General features: G+C 43.1%; 1 protein-coding gene across 4 annotated transcripts in view; it reads left to right on the plus strand.

The window, feature by feature from the left end:
- Positions 1-16,697, plus strand: part of ARHGAP25 (Rho GTPase activating protein 25) — an 80,803-nt gene that overhangs the window by 35,201 nt on the left and 28,905 nt on the right. For 2 of the 4 annotated variants that reach the window (XM_045193876.3, XM_045193879.3), the window contains exons 2-4: positions 3,709-3,908; positions 11,352-11,439; positions 16,493-16,609. In XM_045193876.3, coding sequence (XP_045049811.1) covers positions 3,709-3,908; positions 11,352-11,439; positions 16,493-16,609 — 405 coding nt within the window. Of the gene's footprint in view, positions 1-3,435; positions 3,583-3,708; positions 3,909-11,351; positions 11,440-16,492; positions 16,610-16,697 lie in introns of those variants that run through there. The other 2 variants (XM_045193878.3, XM_045193875.3) reach the window with 2 other exon arrangements.

The following is a 16,697-nucleotide window of genomic DNA, read 5'->3' on the forward strand; positions in this document are numbered from 1 at the left end:
TCACTCATGGCAAGTGTCTGCTGTACTGGACAGCACAATGCTAGGGGCTGTTTTTTCTCTTTCTACTAGAATAAGGGTGGGTTTCTGACTTAACGGGTCCTCATTTTCCCCTTCCCCAGAGTGTGCTATATCTGCCCCCCGCCTTGCCTGCTTGGTCTGCCTGCAGCCCCCTCTCCGGCCTACAACCTGGTTCAGAAACCCTTCCTGCAGGGCTGGGAGCGTGCACTCAGTGTGCAACCTCTGGATCACAAATGAAGCTTATCATAGTTATTATTTTCCTTATGAGAAATAGTTCCATTAATAGTAACAGATTCCTTTGTTTACTCTATCCGGGAACAAGTCTCACCCACAAAGACAGACTGTTCAAAGGAGCTAATAAGGAAAGTTAGTCAAAAGCAAGCCAAACTCAAGGCCCAGCAGGCCTTCTTCCTTGATCTGTCAGTCATCTCATGGTACGCCTGGCAGATGAGCAATGCTGAGGGCTGGGATGAAAGATGGCCCTGAATAGGACAGAAAGTTCCCCTGCTTAGTCACTGGCTCAATGGAGCCCCACATGTCATCTCCCCCGTGTTTGGGCCTAATTTCAGCAGTGTGGAGAGGTTTGTACTGAGCCATCCACACTCTAAATCCTAACACATGTCCCAGTGACCACAGTCATACCACCTATACTGGGGATGATGACAGGCACTCAAGAAACGCTGGGTGGATGTATGGGTGAACAGCATCATGTCTGGAATCTAAAAGATGGTTAGTCAAGGCCTTGACAATATGCAGGCAGACAAGGTGGCAACTAAGCTCCTCTTGGCCAAATCTAAGAACATCAGATCCTCATACCTACCTTTGCTAGGCCAATCTGCAATGCACAGATGCTTCTAGAAGGAAGTTTTGTTTTTATGTGTGTTTGTTTTTGTCATTGTTGTTTTTGCCACAACAAAGCATAAACAATTTCTTCTGTGCTGTTAGTTCTCTTCAATCTACAGTGTCTTTTTGGCTCCTGCTCCCCACATCCCACCTCTTCAATGCCGTTGGAGACCTTTAGCTTCTCCTATCTTCTATAGAGGTCCTAATGATTTCCCTGGGTCTCTGGGTGTAGCTCATGAAGCCCAAGTCCTTGTAATCGCCAGGTGGCATCTGTCTGTTTTCCTCCTCTCCTGTGCTGGCTCCATGTGGTGATGCAATCACCCAGAAGCCAAGTGAAGACTCTGCATTATGCCCCTGCTAGAAGGGTCCCTCCCTCCCGAGTCTAATGTTGCTTCAGCTTCATGGTTACAGAAGTCACACTGGGCTGGGCCACACAGAGGCTATACTAAGGTGGGAAGAATCCCCCACTCTTCCACCTTTTTGTGTATGTGTGTATGAATCATTCTTTTCATCTCTCCCTACTATTTGCCTGCCCTCTTTCTAGGACAGATATGAGTCTTTGCAAGTTATAGTCTCAGACCTAGGGAGACACAGAGCTGTACACCATTCTTTGGATTCCCTCCTCTCCATTGTATTCCTGCCAAAACCCTCCTATGGTTCCTTCAGATCATTTGCAGAGCCGTAGAGTAAGTGGTTAGCCCATGTCTGTTCTACAGGTTACAGATGGAAGATCTGGGAGATAGCAGTTAACTAAGGAGCAAGATCTGAGAAAAATTTTAATTGGAATTCTAGGACACACAGATGTAAAGCAAACCTTTGTAATTTTGCTGACAAACTGTCATCAAAATGTCAGATTACTTTTTCCTACCGTTGAGTAAATGCACTCTTATGATACCTGTCCAATAGGAAGTTGTTGAATCAAGCATATCTTGTCCCTTGTGTACAACATGGTATGACCTCTGCAGTCCCTGGTGGGAGGTAAGGGGTGACTGCAAGCTGGCACTTGAGAATGAAGACATGTGACAAGAACACAGACTCCTTGTGAAGGTCAAGGGAGCCCATTTAGGGCAGAGTCCTCATCAGGTGGCAGTAGAGGATTGCAAGGTGACACATGTAAATAGGGTGGTAACTCTATATGATTAGAACTGATGGAAGAATGATTCTGTAATGCTATATAAAATGTTGGTATTTGAAAGTACGTCATGAACATGAATAAAGGTTGAAAACCACAGGCTTGGAATGAAATAGAAAGAAGAGAATCCAAAGCAATGGGAAAAGTTGACAATTTGATGTATTAGGGATAGGGATGGAGGAGTAGAGAAAGCTTGATGATATAATGGCATTTTGAAATGGAGAGAGAAATTTAAGGAGTTCCCAAAGCTGATCTCCATCCTGGCAGCAGGAAGTAAAGTCAACTGTTGATAAAAACAAGTAACATTGGCTACCTTGGACCAGTGGCCATGCTAAGTGATTTATATATGTAAGCTTCTTTAATCTTTACAACAGTTCCATAGAGTAGGGACTATGATTGTCCTGGTTTAACCAGCGAGGAAACTGAGACTCAGAGAAGTTGCACAATGGACTCGGGGTGAAAGTGCCAGGGAGGGAAAAACTGGTCTCTAACCAGGTGAGATGCGATGTGGGGAGAGTGGAGCTCACTTAGTTCAGTTGTGGATGTTCAGGGAACTGGCAAAAGCTGAATAAAGGCATTGGAAGATGGAGACTTCCTCCAGCAGAGAGTAATGTAGACACTGGGGACTGGCAAGTGTGGAGCACCATGCAAGGTCGAGGAGACAAGGAGCTCCAGTGTGGTTTTGAGGGCACTGTTGAATGTCTGGGAAAGAAGGAAGGCGAGGACGAGAGGGCCTGTTGAAATGGGACCACAGGCAGGGTAATCTATCACTGTGGAGGGAAGAAAAGGAGATAGTTGTACTAGATGGGAAGGACCATGGAGACAAACTGTGGACATTTGGCCCTGATCCAATGACAGGCAGAGTCCTTGTGTAAAAACAAAAGCCAACAACACAATGCAGTGGGTTGAGGGGTCTGGATTCAAATTCTGCACGTGTGGTCTGCTGGCTGATTCATTTTCCTTTCTGACGCTTGTGTGCTGCAGCCACATGGGAGGGACAACCTGACTGAAAAGGGAGCAGGAGAGCAGCCACAGGGAGGCCTTTGGTCCAGCGGAAAGGGCTGTAAACAGTCTCAGTGGACAGAGGACAGAATGGCCCTCAATGACAGTCATCAGGAAAATTCAGGAGGTGCCAGCGTCCTGCATGCTGAACTGTGTGGACGGCCGGCGTTTTGCAAGTCCGTCAGGGAAGGACTGTTTGACAGGGAGGCCAGAGCGTCACACACGGCTCCTCCTTGATAAAGAATGCCCGGCAGCTTCCGGTGCCTGTGCAGCTGCGTAGGACTCACCCTGAACCCTCAGAGGGAGGCATGATTTTCTCCTCTCTCTTGTCAGATACTGACTCCCACGCAGGAAAAAGGAAGCACCTTTTGTCAGATGCTGCGGCCACTTCCTCTTCAGAAGTCTCCAGCCAATGTTTCGAGGGGGGGGGGGGGTTTGCAGAATGAGGGGGCCAACCCCAGCTGCCAGACTGCGCGTGCACTGGGCCGCTGGCTCTCACCTCCTTCTAGGTCTCAGTTCGGCCTCATCCGGAGCTGTTGGCTCTGGGTCACTGGGGATTTTCTCTGATAGAGATCCGGACTCTTGAGGTGGACCTGGCTGGGGCTCCACCCACCTCTCGGCCCCCTCGGGGGTTCCTCTCTCACCTCTCCACCCGCTCTTTGCACACTGCTTCATGTCCCTCAGTCAGACTGCCTGTCTATTCCTCTCCACAGCTCGGTCAAGGAGTGTGATGACCGGCGAGCCGATGGCGGCCTTCCACCCGTCCTCCACCCCCAACCCGCTGGAAAGGCCTATCAAGATGGGCTGGCTGAAGAAGCAGAGGTCCATCGTAAAAAACTGGCAGCAGAGGTACTTCGTGCTGAGGGCACAGCAGCTCTACTACTACAAGGATGAAGAGGACGTGAAGCCACAGGTACCAGCCAGGCTGTCTGTCCCCTTTCCCAGAGCTCTCTGTCCAGGCACGCAGGAGGTGGGTGTGGAGCCCACCTAAATCGCTGTAAACTAACTGGGGCCTTCTTACTAGGACTAGACACAGGTTTATCTAAGAGGAGGTTATTCTCTCCTTTTCAGCATTTTCTAGATACATATCCTGAGTTGCAAAGATGGCAGGGTGATCCTCCTCCAGGAAGCCCTGAGGTGAACACTGTGGAACTTCCTAAATGAGTTCTAAGTTGGGGCTGGCAACATGGTCTTGATGTAATGCCAAGCACAAGGGCTCAGAGACAGTGAATTTGGGTTTAGGAAAATTGATTTGGGGGCTTTTATTTATTTGTTTGTTCAACCAGTATTTATTGAGCATCTATTATGTGCCAGACCCTGTTCTGGGTACTTGAAATAAACCAGTGAGTAAAACAGATAAAAATCTCTGCCGTGTCAAACTTAAAAGATGAGGGGAAAGGCAGAGAATAAACATAATAAATAACAAAATTTATGTAGTTTTTTAGAAAATCACTAGTTTTACGAGGAAAAACTAGAATGGGTTAACAATGGGTCAAGCGTTTGGGAGAGGTGTTACAATTTTAAAAAGGGTGGTCAAAATGACCTAATGAAGAGGGTGACGTTTGAGGAGGGAGACGTCTAAGGAGGAGAGACAAGTAGTTGGGCAGATCTTGGGGAAAGAACACTTTAGCAGAGGGAATAGCCAGTGCAAAGGCCCTGAGTTGTCTGACATGTGTGGGGAAGAGCAAGGAGGTCAGTGTGTGGTCAGCAGAGCTAAGGACCGAGAGAATCAGAGGTGCTGAGGTCAGAGACGGTGGGGTGGGGGGTGAAGGATTGGGACACAGATTGCAAAGGACATGGTATGTCATGGTAAGGATTGGAGTGTTTATACTTAGGGTGATGGGCAGAAAGGGGGAATTCTTTGACTTGTGTTGTAAAAAAGATGGCTCTAGATACAGTGTTCAAAAATAGATTCAGGGCCGGAGGGAGGAGGCACAGCATGAGAGGTTATGATGCTTAGAATCTCAGTGGGAGTTGTGGGCTGGAGGAAAACGATCAGATTCCTGATATACTTTGAAAGTATAGCTAACAGGATTTCCTGATGTAGTAAATGGGGCTAGAGAGGGCTTTGATCCTAAACCTTGGGCCTAGATCTTTTATTTTTTAATCCTCGCTGAGGATATGTTTATTGATTTTAGAGAGAGAGAGAGAAAGAGAAAGGGAAACATTGATGTGAGAGAGAAACAGAGATCAATTGCCTCTTATATGCTCTCTAACCTGGGATTGAACCCACGACCCAGATATGTGCCCTGACCAGGAATTCAGCCTACAATGTTTTAGTATAGGGGATGATGCTCCAACCAACCGAGCCACCCGGCCAGGGCTTGGCCTTAGATCTTTTGTCACAGCATCACTGATTCTTTGTGGCTGTCATGGTGCATGAGAGTGAAAGGATGTGCTATTAACAATGATCCTGAGACCCCAGGTATGAACTTTATGTCTTTATGCAATCAGGACAACTGGTCACCCTATCTAGAGCTCATGTCTCTGGAGGGGAAGAGTGGGCTTGGCCAGAAAGAACTTATTAGGGAAGACAGACTCTGCAACCTTCTGGACCCTTCTCCCCCAGAGCCCCAAGAAGGGTGAAGATATTGGGGGTACATGGCAGCGTGTGTGAAGAAAGGAGACGGTGATTTTGGTAGAGGACAGTTCTCTTTAAGGACAGACTTAAGGATCCCTGAGGCATCAGCAGCACCTGGTTAACAAGGCACTCCACTAAGGGCTGCGAGTGTCCGTCACTGCAGAGGCTACAGAAGGGCCGGAGACCCCATCGCAGACTGGGTTCTTGCTCAGTGTCCTATGCATTGTGACCAGACTTCCTTCCCTTTATGAACAACCCAGTTCTATCAGAGCCGGGTAATTACAGGCTCAGATGGTGGTGACTGGTACATTGATAGCTGATGTGGGAAGGCCTCCATCAGCAGAGAGTGAGGGAGTTGACAACAATGTGTGGGCCTTCCAGAATCAGCGGAAAGGAGAGCTCAGTGGGATTTACTTCCATGGGGTGGAGAGGGTGAAACGTATGTTCTCTACAAGTTTGTGTTGTTTTTCCGGCTCGGCTATCATCTGACCATGTAATTATTTAGTATTTCTAGACCCCTCTTTTTTTTGTAAAGTGAAACAATAGTGTCTGGCCTGCATTTGTCACAGGATCAAATGATATAAAGCATGTGTATGAAAATGCAGTTTTATAAAAGCATAAACTGATGTCAAAGGGTAAAATAATTTATTGAAGGTCCTAGCTTCCCTCCCTTACTTTTGGAGAAGGAAACCCGAAGTCCTCTCAGGATTACATTATCTTGAGATAATTAGATAAAGCTGCTTCTAGGATGGTAAGTATGGTTTATTTTGTAGGAAATCTCTTAATATAATGCATCGGATCAAGAGGTCAAGATCAATAAGTCATATAAGTAAAACCACACAACCGCTAAATCGATGGCTGTAAAAAGCATTGGGTAAAATCAAATACTCATTTCAGATATAAAAAGCTTTCAAAAGAGGCTTTAGAAATAAAATGAACTTCTTAGAAAGAATATTTTACTATGTGTAGATATGTGTATTTTGATTACAAAAGCTATATGTGTACCTGGCAGGAAATTTATAAGATGTAGAAAAGCACAAAGTAGGAAATAAAAATTATCCCATCAGCAAAAATAACCACCCAAATCCTTACTTCTTCCAGTTTCTTCTACATATATACATTCAGAAACTTGTTTATTCTAAATGCAAAATTATAATAATATTCTTTAATGAAAAAATTAATAATATTCTAAATGCAAAAGTATAATAATATTCTTTAACTAAAATTAATATGTTGTGAATATTGTTCATTCTAATTAAATATTCTAAAATGTAATTCTTAATGGTAGTAAAATAATCTATTGTATGGACATTTTACAATTCATTTTATAATTTGGGATAATATAGGAACATCATTAGGCTGATGTTCCTATATTATCATTAAAAACAAGAATTAAAAGGATATCCTTGTAGACTTTTAATATATCCATAATTATTTTATTAAGATAAAAATCTATTCAAAATATAGTGCTTTTATGATGTTATCATTTCATATTGTTTTGTGATCCAGAGACACTGCAAATATCTAAAATGCAATGAAAGCAACAGACAGGAGCTAAATTCTTAAGAAAAAGTAAAGGCATAATTGCACACTATGTTTCACGCCATTCATGATTCCGGATGAATTAAAGACCTACATGGGAAGATGAGTTAATAAAAATCCTAAAAGAAAATGTAGTTATTCTCATAATCTTTGGGGGGCAGGAGTTTTTAAGCATAGCAACAAAAGCAGCACAAAGGAAAGCAAATTTAAATTAAAATGTCTGTACCTTAAAAACCAACGTAATAAAGTGGAAAAGCAAATAATAAGCAGGAATATTATTTATATACATATAGCAAACAAATATTCTTCATATTTAAAGTATTCTTCCAAGTCTCTAAGAAACAGCTCAATAGAAAAATGAGCAAATGACGCAAATAGTCAATTTCCCCAAAACTGCAATGCCCAAATAGCACAAAAAATTTCAATTTCAGTAGTAATTGAAAACATACAGGGTGAGCCAATGAGATACCATTGTCCCTTTATCAAACTGGCAAAGATTTTTAAATCAAATTGGCAAAGATTGTCTAAACATTTCAGTGTGGTAGGAAACAGGACTTTTCATGCACAGCTGGTGGAAACGGAAGTTCATACAACCTTCCTGGAGGGTCATATGCCTTTTAAAAATACAAACCCTTTGACCCAGGATTTCTAGTTTTGGGGATTTATCCTAAGTGGGTGATTAACATTGATGTAGATAATTAAATTTGCTGTACAGGTTTTCACCACTGTGTTGTTTATAGTAGTGATATGAAAACAATGCCCAGTGGTAGAGGCTAAATTATATAATTATATCAGGGGACCTCTCTCTCTATATATATACATATGTATACACACACACACACATACGCACAATAGAATACAATCCAGCCATTGATACCCTAAATTAATACTTATTGAAATTGGAAGATATCCATAATATTGTTTTTGGGGAAAAAAGTAGTTTACAACAAAGGTTGAAGTGTATAATAGTCCCATTCTTGAGGAAAAAATCATGAATCTGTATTTATTGAAAAAGGCTTAGAAAGAAATCCACAGAAGTGTTAACTGTGGTTATCTCTGGGTGCTAGAGTTACACATAATTCAAAATTTTCCTCTTTTTTGTTTAGTTTCTAATTTTTCTATGACAAAAATACAAACTCATTGTAAATTTAAAAAGAACACACACACTGACCCCAGAAGACCTCCAAAAAGAAGATACCCTAAAAGTCTAAGAGGAGTCAGATAGATGGAAAGGCCCTAAATGTACTGACGGCGTGTGTGCAAGTTGGTGCAACCTTTCTAGAAAGCAATTTGATCAGATTTCCAAGAGCCAAAAAAAAAAGAAGAAAAATCATACCCAATCATTCTGGTTTTAAGAACCTATCCAAAAGTAATGATACATGGAGTGCTACTTATAGTGAGAAATAGTGGACCTAATGTCCCACAAAGGAGAATGATTACATAATGATTACACAAGCTATGGAATGCTGATGATGGACTCCTGTGTATAGCTTTTGAGAACCTCTAGGGTTGATGGAAGGCAGTCTGTGCATTTTCTTTGTCTCTGAGTTCTCAGAAAGGTCTGTCTAGCCCTCACAGCTTAGCGCTCTGTAACTATGTGACCTAGCTTTATATAACTCATCCCAAAAGTTTCCTTGTCAAGGAAGTTGTTTAAAACAGAATCTCAGCAATGTGCCCTCAAGTTTCTGCTACAATGATGGTTTACATAATCCTGGCTGAATTGTCTCATGCTCTCGTTTCTTGCTTTCTGTGAAATTACCCAGGTGGTTGTCTACAGTGGTGTGCTGGGGAATACTGTGGTAGGGGAGCTGATTTGGATGAAGCATTTGCCAATTTCTGTGGTGTAAATACTCCCTCCATGGTTGACTCAAGCTACTAACGTGACGTCACTGAATGCAGAGTTGAGAAGAAATGTGCAGTAGTAGCACAATATTATCTAGAATTTCTACCACACGGATTAGATGTGAATAAACACTGGAACAAAAATCATGGTTAAAATTAGTAAATAATTAGGAAGTGATGAATTCTTAGTATTATTACCTTTATTTTTAATATAAAATATTTCGTTGTAAGTTTACATAGTTAAACTTTTAATAATGGCTGTGTTTAACATTTGGTTCACAGAGTTCCTGAAAATGTAACAGTTCTAAGTCAACATGAGCGAGTTCTGGCATACCACGAACACACCTCTTTCCTCAGCGCCGTTGCTGTAGGATTTGTGGCCTCCAGCAAAAACCTCTCCCTCCTTCCATTTTTCTACAGAGTCTACTCCAATCAACTTGCTAAGTAGGCAAAAGTGGCCATAGGCAACTTAGGTCCTTCCTTTTCTCAGACAATACTTCTTCCCCATCACTGTCCCCACCCCACCCCCACCCCCACCAAAGCTTTTTACTATTTCCTGCTCTTCCTCTCTCCTGTTCAAAGCCATGGTGCTCAGTCTGGGGAACTGTCTTACAATTTGTCATGCCTTGCTGTGATTTAGTTTAACTCTGATCATTATTTCTTTCAGAAAGAAAGTGGGACCTGCGAATAAAGCCTTGTAATTCTGGAATCCCACTGACCAACATTTAAATTACAGCTTTCCTATGAACTAGTTTTGTGATGTTGGATTGGATGACTAACCCCTCAGAGCCTTACCTTTTCATCTCTCCAATGAGGAAAGTGTCAGTCATCCCTCATAGAGTTCCTCTGGAGATTAGATGTGATAATATATTCAGAGCATTTAACATAGAGCCTGTCATCTAGTAATCTCTCAATAAATGGTATTTACATACTTGATATTTTATTTTTTCTATTTTTGGGTGAAATGATTTGGGGTATCAAATAATAATTTAGAGAGGCACTTGAGAGGGGCAGGTATGTCATTTTCCCCCCTCCCTATCAGGCAGTGCTCCCCTCTATCTAAAAATAACTGGGCTTTTTATTTTGGTACCATAACTCATGAAAAGTAGCCCAGCAGCACAACCTCAGGGTAATTTTTTTCTGAGGTCATTGATATTTAAAGATGGTGAGGACCATGGAAGTGGAGGTTATTTTTAAGTAGCAAAATTAGAGAAGTGTAAAAAACATGAAGAATTCCCTTTTACAGACTATTTTTTCCCTTTTCTTCTTCTCCTTCCCCCTTCCTCTCCTCCTCTTCCTCTTCCTTTATCCTTCCTCACATTTCTTCTCCTCTTCCCTTTTCTCCTTCTCCATTTCATTTTTTCTTCCACTTTCTCATTCAGTGTTAGACATTTTTATTTCTAGACACTCAAGAAACATTTATTCTTTCTAGCTCCTGAGCTGATCCGAGAGTTCCTTAAGAAGCCTTCATAGCTTCTTTGTTGCCACCCCTCTTCCCCCGCACTTCGATCTAGAATAGAGACATGCATGTCTGCTTAGCTCAGAATCAGACATGCTACCTCCAACAGCCTGTGAGACACAGACTGTGAGTCACTAACTCTAGTACATGTGAACCATGTCCATTTGTGCAGTCACTTAGACTTTCAAAGCGTTGGCTTCCTCATATGCAAAGTAGAAGTGGCAAGTCTTGCCGATCTGAGCTGTCATGGGGATGTGATGAGACGGGCGTGTGACAGTGCACTGTAAAAGGTGAGGCGTTCAACACACACACCGTGGAAGTGACTTGTTTTTCTAATAACACATCCATGTATGAGAGGCTTTGAACACACTTCTGAGATGATTTCCTATTCTGCCACTTACCGGCTCTGTGACATTGGGCAAATTACAGAATCTTTCTGATCCTCAATTTTCTGACTTGTCAGTGGGCATCATGATACCTCGCTTGGAGGATTGTTAGAAGGACTGAATGAATAGCATATCAAGGTGCTTAGCAAGGAGGAAGACTCCTTGCCTTTGAATGGCTAACTGTGGTTCAGTTCTCAAGGGGGTGTGTACGGTCTGCCCAGTCTCAGCATTGCCTACTCACAGACCTGGTGTCTGGTTTAGCCAGGAAGTCGGGTCCTGGGAAAAGGGGGAAGAGACAATTGCTGCTAATGATGCCCCTTCAGCTCATTCTCCTGTCAGGACCTTGTTCTTTTCTCTCTAGATTCCTAGCTTGCTCTCAGACAGCAGCCACTTAATTAGACCAAGGCCTGAATAGCAGAAGGGCCCCATTCAAAGCTAGTTTTCCATATTCTTCTCTATCCCTTCCCCATCCTGTCTTTCAATTTAATGTTAGCTAATAGGTGATAAAATTGCTGCTTGTCTTAAAGGCCTGACTTGATCTTTCAGGGTTGTATGTATCTACCAGGAAGTACGATCAAGGAGATTGCCACAAACCCAGAAGAAGCAGGGAAGTTTGTCTTTGAAATCATTCCAGGTAAGCAACGAAATATGGGACAGAGGTGTATTACATTCGCATTTTCTTTGGATCCTTGAATTCATATATATTCAGTGAGTCTGTCAACAACTCCCCACCAACCTAATAAGGATGCATAGTAGTTCTGTACTTAGTCAATAAACCCATACTAGTTCATTAACCAGCAAGTGAACCAAGTGGGTGTGCATTCGCTTCAACTCTGGATGCATTGCATGAGTGTGGACTTGGAGCCAGGTGTTCCCTTAGGCAGTGGGACACTGGTCGGAAAAGTACATCCTCCCTACTCACTAAACCAAGTGAAGTCTAGGTGAGGAGGACATTAAAATTAATAGTCAAACTCTAAATTGAACCCTGTGGAATTGCCATTTTGGTGGGTGGAAGGTGGTCCACAGCCAACAGTCTCCTGTGGTTCAGTGTGACAGCTCCGACTTACGGGCACTTGGCACGCGTCAGGTGTTAGCAGCACCGTGGAGGGTGCTTTTCCCAGTCGAGTTACTTTACCTTCCTGGAATGCATAAGGGGCAAGGGGAATTTGTCTCAACTTGTCTCAAGGGGAGTTTGTTTGCATTTGTGTGACTGTCACACTGAGGCTGCTTGTCTCTGTCTCTTGCTCAGTTGCCAGCCCCGGGCCCGCTAGGAGCCCCAGAACTGCTGCTCCGGCTGTGCAGCCAGGCTGCCGCCGCCCTGCTGACATGACAGGGGAGGCCACAGGGCCCCTGAAACCCCTTCCCTTAACTCCCTTCCTACCATTCACACAAGGCAGCTGTGTGCACACGAAACTTGACAGAGAAGGCAGCGTGGTGCAGAGGTGAGACGCGCCCAGTTGGGAGCCATCCTGCCCAAGTCCAAAACCCAGCCCTGCCACTTACTGTTCGTGTAACTCTGATCAAGTTACCCAGTTTCTCCCTGCCTCTGTTTCTTAATCTGTAAAATGGAGACAATGATGATAATCGTGAGGATTAAATAAAGAAATATATGTGAAACACTTGGCATAGCACCTGGTATACCGTTAGTGCCACATAAGTGTTTGTTATTTTGGGAAGAACTAGAGGAAATTATAATGTAGAAGCCGATCCCAAAACTGGCTATGACTATTTATTGAAAACAGAGAAAAATGTTTTTGTTTTTTTTTAAGTGCAGCTCCTCCCAGGTAGCCCCTCACAGGCATGCTCTTGTTTTCTTATCTGGAGGTCTAGCCATCTCTCTTTCTCCTCAAACGTGGCACTTACTTTTTAGTCCTTTCTCTCCAGGAAAACCCACCCTTTTCCCAGGGGTGTCTTTCATTCCTGGCATCGCTTCCCCAGCACAATTCATGAGATGCAACCGTCCATGGTAACACATGTCCCAAAGCCTGAATTTTCAGTCCACAGTAGCCCTACCGAAAGCTCCAGCTGCAAATTCACCACAGTCTTTGCACCACAGTCCAGTACCCTCATGGACTGCTGTGCTAGGGTAAAATGAAGATTTGTCCTCTCATTATCACTTACACTTGCAAGCATCTCCTGGGCTGCTGGGGAAATTCTTAGACAAATCACACGTGCACGCACGTACACATAGAGTCTCATAAGGACAGACAACAATTCTAAAGCAATAATAAGGTGCGGAACAATTTGCCTAAAGGTGCCATCGTTTCCAAGGCTCCTCCCAACCTAAAGTGAGACAACCCTTTATGAAATGATGCAGAGAATTTTCAGTTCCTCTTTTTGTCATCCTCTTGTGTAAGATGATTCTCAGTGGCACTTGCTGGCATAAGAAATGAGCTTTCTAATCAGAGCCCTCTGTCTGTGGTTATCAGTGTTAGTTGCACAAAGGTCACAAAGAAGACTTTTCTTATAGTTATGTTTTTCTTTATTTGGGACAGGCAAAAATTCAGGGCAGGCTTGCTCTCCTCTCCCTATTACCTATAGCAGAAAAACGATCTGTTCTTCTACCCAAAGGGAGTCACCAGGGATAAGGGGGTTATTTCTTCTGCATATGTGGCCTTTAATTCTCGCGCTGCCTTATTAGAGGTCATTCATTTATTCACCAAATTTACTGAGCACCTGCTATGAGTCAGGCACTATTGTAGGAACTGGGAATCCAGCAAAGAATAAAATAAACTGCATGCAGCCTACATAGGAGGAGACTGACAAAAAAAAACAAATGAATGAGTAAATTCTATAGTTTTTATGATGGAATAGCACCATAGAAAAAATTTAAGCAAAGAAAGAGAAAGTACTGGTCAAGGTGGGGATGGCAGTGGTTGATTTGCCATTTTAAATAGAGCAGGCAGAGTAGGCATCATTGAGAAGGTGACCTTTGAGGAGAGATGGGAAGGAGCTGAAGGAGTGAGCTAAGTGAACATCTGGAGGAAGAGCATTCCAGGAAGGGGAACAGTCAGTGCAAAGTCTCTGAGCCTATTTCACATGTTCAGGAAGCATCAAAGAGACCAATGTGGTTACCATGGAATAATGACAGGAGAGAAGAGAAGGATACTGTCAGAAGTGAGCACAGAGTTTACAGGCACTTGCAGGCAATTATAAAATGTTTCATTTTTATTCTACAAGGATGGGAAGCCACTGGGAAGTTTTGAGCAAAGAGGTGACCTGACTTATGTTTTAAAATTTTTTGAGTTGAGAATAAAAAGAGACAAGGATGGAGCAGAGAGACCAGTGAAGAGGATATTGCGATTATCCAAGTCAGAGATAGGAACAGTGAAGGAGTGAGAAATAATCACTTTATGGATACAGTTTGAAGGTAGAGGGGATGTCATTTGCTGATGGATTGGGCGTAGGGAAGAGAAGTCAAGGCTGACTTCAAGGGTTTTACCTAACCAACGGGAAGGGTGCATTTGCTGAGATTTGTGCATGTAGCAAGTTTTGGGGGGAAGATCAGGGTTTTAGTTTGGGACATATTAAGTAATTACCTAGATATTACTGATAAGGAAACCGATGTTCTGGATAATTTAGCTATTGCTGTGAGAGAGGTAAGGGTAAGATATTAAGGGTAGAATATTTATAGAATAGGGACTCCCCACTTAATTTGGAGTGGGAGGAGAAGATACTAATAAAGGGTCTCTAGAAAAGACAACATTTGAGTGAAGTTTCAAAAATAGGTAAGAGTTCCTTAGGCAGGGGCAGAAAAGAAGGGAGGCTCCTTTCTGACAAGGAAAACAGCCCAATATGTGATATAGGTTGAACAAAATAAGTCAGAAAAAGCATGTCCCTGAGGGAAGAGTTGCTATTCGTGGGCTTTGTATTAATGTTAGGCAATTTCCCCAAAAGAGAGCCCATCCTAGCACCTCCATGTGCCCAAACATTATTTTTTTTATAGGGCAACAAAATAATTTAAAATTCCTTTTGGTTCTGGTTTCTTGAACCCGTATTAATATCGCTGTGCATCACCTTCTTTAGTCTTTGGGATGACCCAATGTAGGATTAATCTTGTCATTGGGTTATCAGATTTTCTGACCAGAAGGGTGAGTCCATGGAAGCCCTGGCTGCTCTGAAACATATTGAGAGCTGGATGTTTCTCAGTGGGGTTGCCATGATCACACTAAAGGCTCTCCCAGGAAACAGGGTAAACGGAAAAGGCATGTTCTTAGTAATACAGAAGATTAGAGTGTAGGCATGAAGGGGAAGGACGCCATATGAATTTTGGCCAAGGTAAAATTTGAAGCAATATGGGCTAGTGGAAACTTTTTTGGAAAAAGGGAGACCAAGAACCTTGCCCTGAGTTTGGCAGTAACTTAACTGGGTACAAATGAGCAGGTGCCTTGGCATTTCTGGGCTTCCTTTACATTATCTGTAGAGTGGAAATGATACTAGAGCAAAGGGCTCTGTGATTTCTATGGAATGTTTTAGTTCCGACCTGAGAGTGTTTTGCTTCCCATTCTACTTTCGGAAACACCCAGATCTCAGGATGTTCCTAAATAGCCAGGGCTCCCTGGTCTAACACTTCTGCTCAGAAGGGCTGATGACCCCATGATAAGGTTAATTCAGAATTAGGTCATCACAAAGGGTAAAAGAAGGTGAGGCCTGGTGACATTAAGATAGGTTCAAGAGACCAGAACCAATGGGAAGTTAAAAGTCTTTTTGTTTTCCTGCAAGAAAATATAGGTTTGAGCACAAATGTGGTGCTAAAACAGGCTCTCTTTGAGGGAAATGCCTGATATTGAGAGAAGAATGGGTTGGTGTCTACAAAGGCACTTTGAAATGGTAATTGTATCTGGTAATTGAAAGGGATTGCTATTATTTTCTTGTCTTTCCCAAGACCCATGTTTGATGCTCTCCTTCTTCCTCTCTTCTCCTTCTCTGTCCCTATTTTTCTCTTTTGTCACTTATTCTCTTGGTCCTCTCCCCTACCACATCCAACCCCCTGTCATTTTCTCTACCCCTTCGTCAATGTGAGAATACCAATTCAGGAAACACTGCATATACCTGTTTATAATCTCATGTTTAAAGTAAAAATAGTAAAGAAAGTCCTAACAAACTTCATTTGTCCATTAGATACGTATTGAGAACTTACCATCTGCAATGTCTTGTGCAGGCAGGAGAGTAGTCAGTAACCCTGAACAGGAAGCACTGATGTTGTGAGAAAGGCACACATGTTTCTTGCCCCTCCCCCCTGAGCTGCTGTTCTCTTCCTCACGCCCACAACTGAGTTTAAGGCTAGCTTATGAAGTATCCTTGACTGGCACGAGGAACTGAAGTCTTCAAATCTGCATGGGCTGATCTTGTCTCCTCTAATACTGAAACTGCCCCCATGCATTTCCTCTTCCTTTTTCGTAGCAAATGGCTTCTGTCCTCCATGGGAGTAGCACTCAGCCCAAGTCATCCTGATTGCAAATTATTATGGTCAATGGTTTGTCTATAGAATTAGAGCTTCAGCAAAAACCAATTAAGAGTGCACAGATATTCGGTGCCACTGAGGATAAGTAGATAATGCTTTGGTGTTGTTTGACTGGTTGTTTAGTTGAACTGAGGAAGCGATTTAGATTCCGCGTCTCTTTGCTTTGCCCTGCTCTAGCGCCTTACCACTCTGAGACCTTCATTATTGTTACTTCTCCCTCCAGCTTCATGGGACCAGAGTCGCGCGGGACAGGACCCCTATGTCCTCATGGCCAGCTCCCAGGCAGAGATGGAGGAGTGGGTTAAATTCCTTAGGAGAGTTGCTGGCACGCCCTCTGGAGGTAAGGACTCTGGCAGGCTTTTCTGGGCAGGTGTCTGTAACATCTCAGGGATGGGGAGGAAGTAGCTCCAGACATGATCTTTCCTTGA

Source organism: Desmodus rotundus, chromosome 5 (assembly GCF_022682495.2).
Source record: "Desmodus rotundus isolate HL8 chromosome 5, HLdesRot8A.1, whole genome shotgun sequence".
Classification (NCBI taxonomy): domain Eukaryota; kingdom Metazoa; phylum Chordata; class Mammalia; order Chiroptera; family Phyllostomidae; genus Desmodus; species Desmodus rotundus.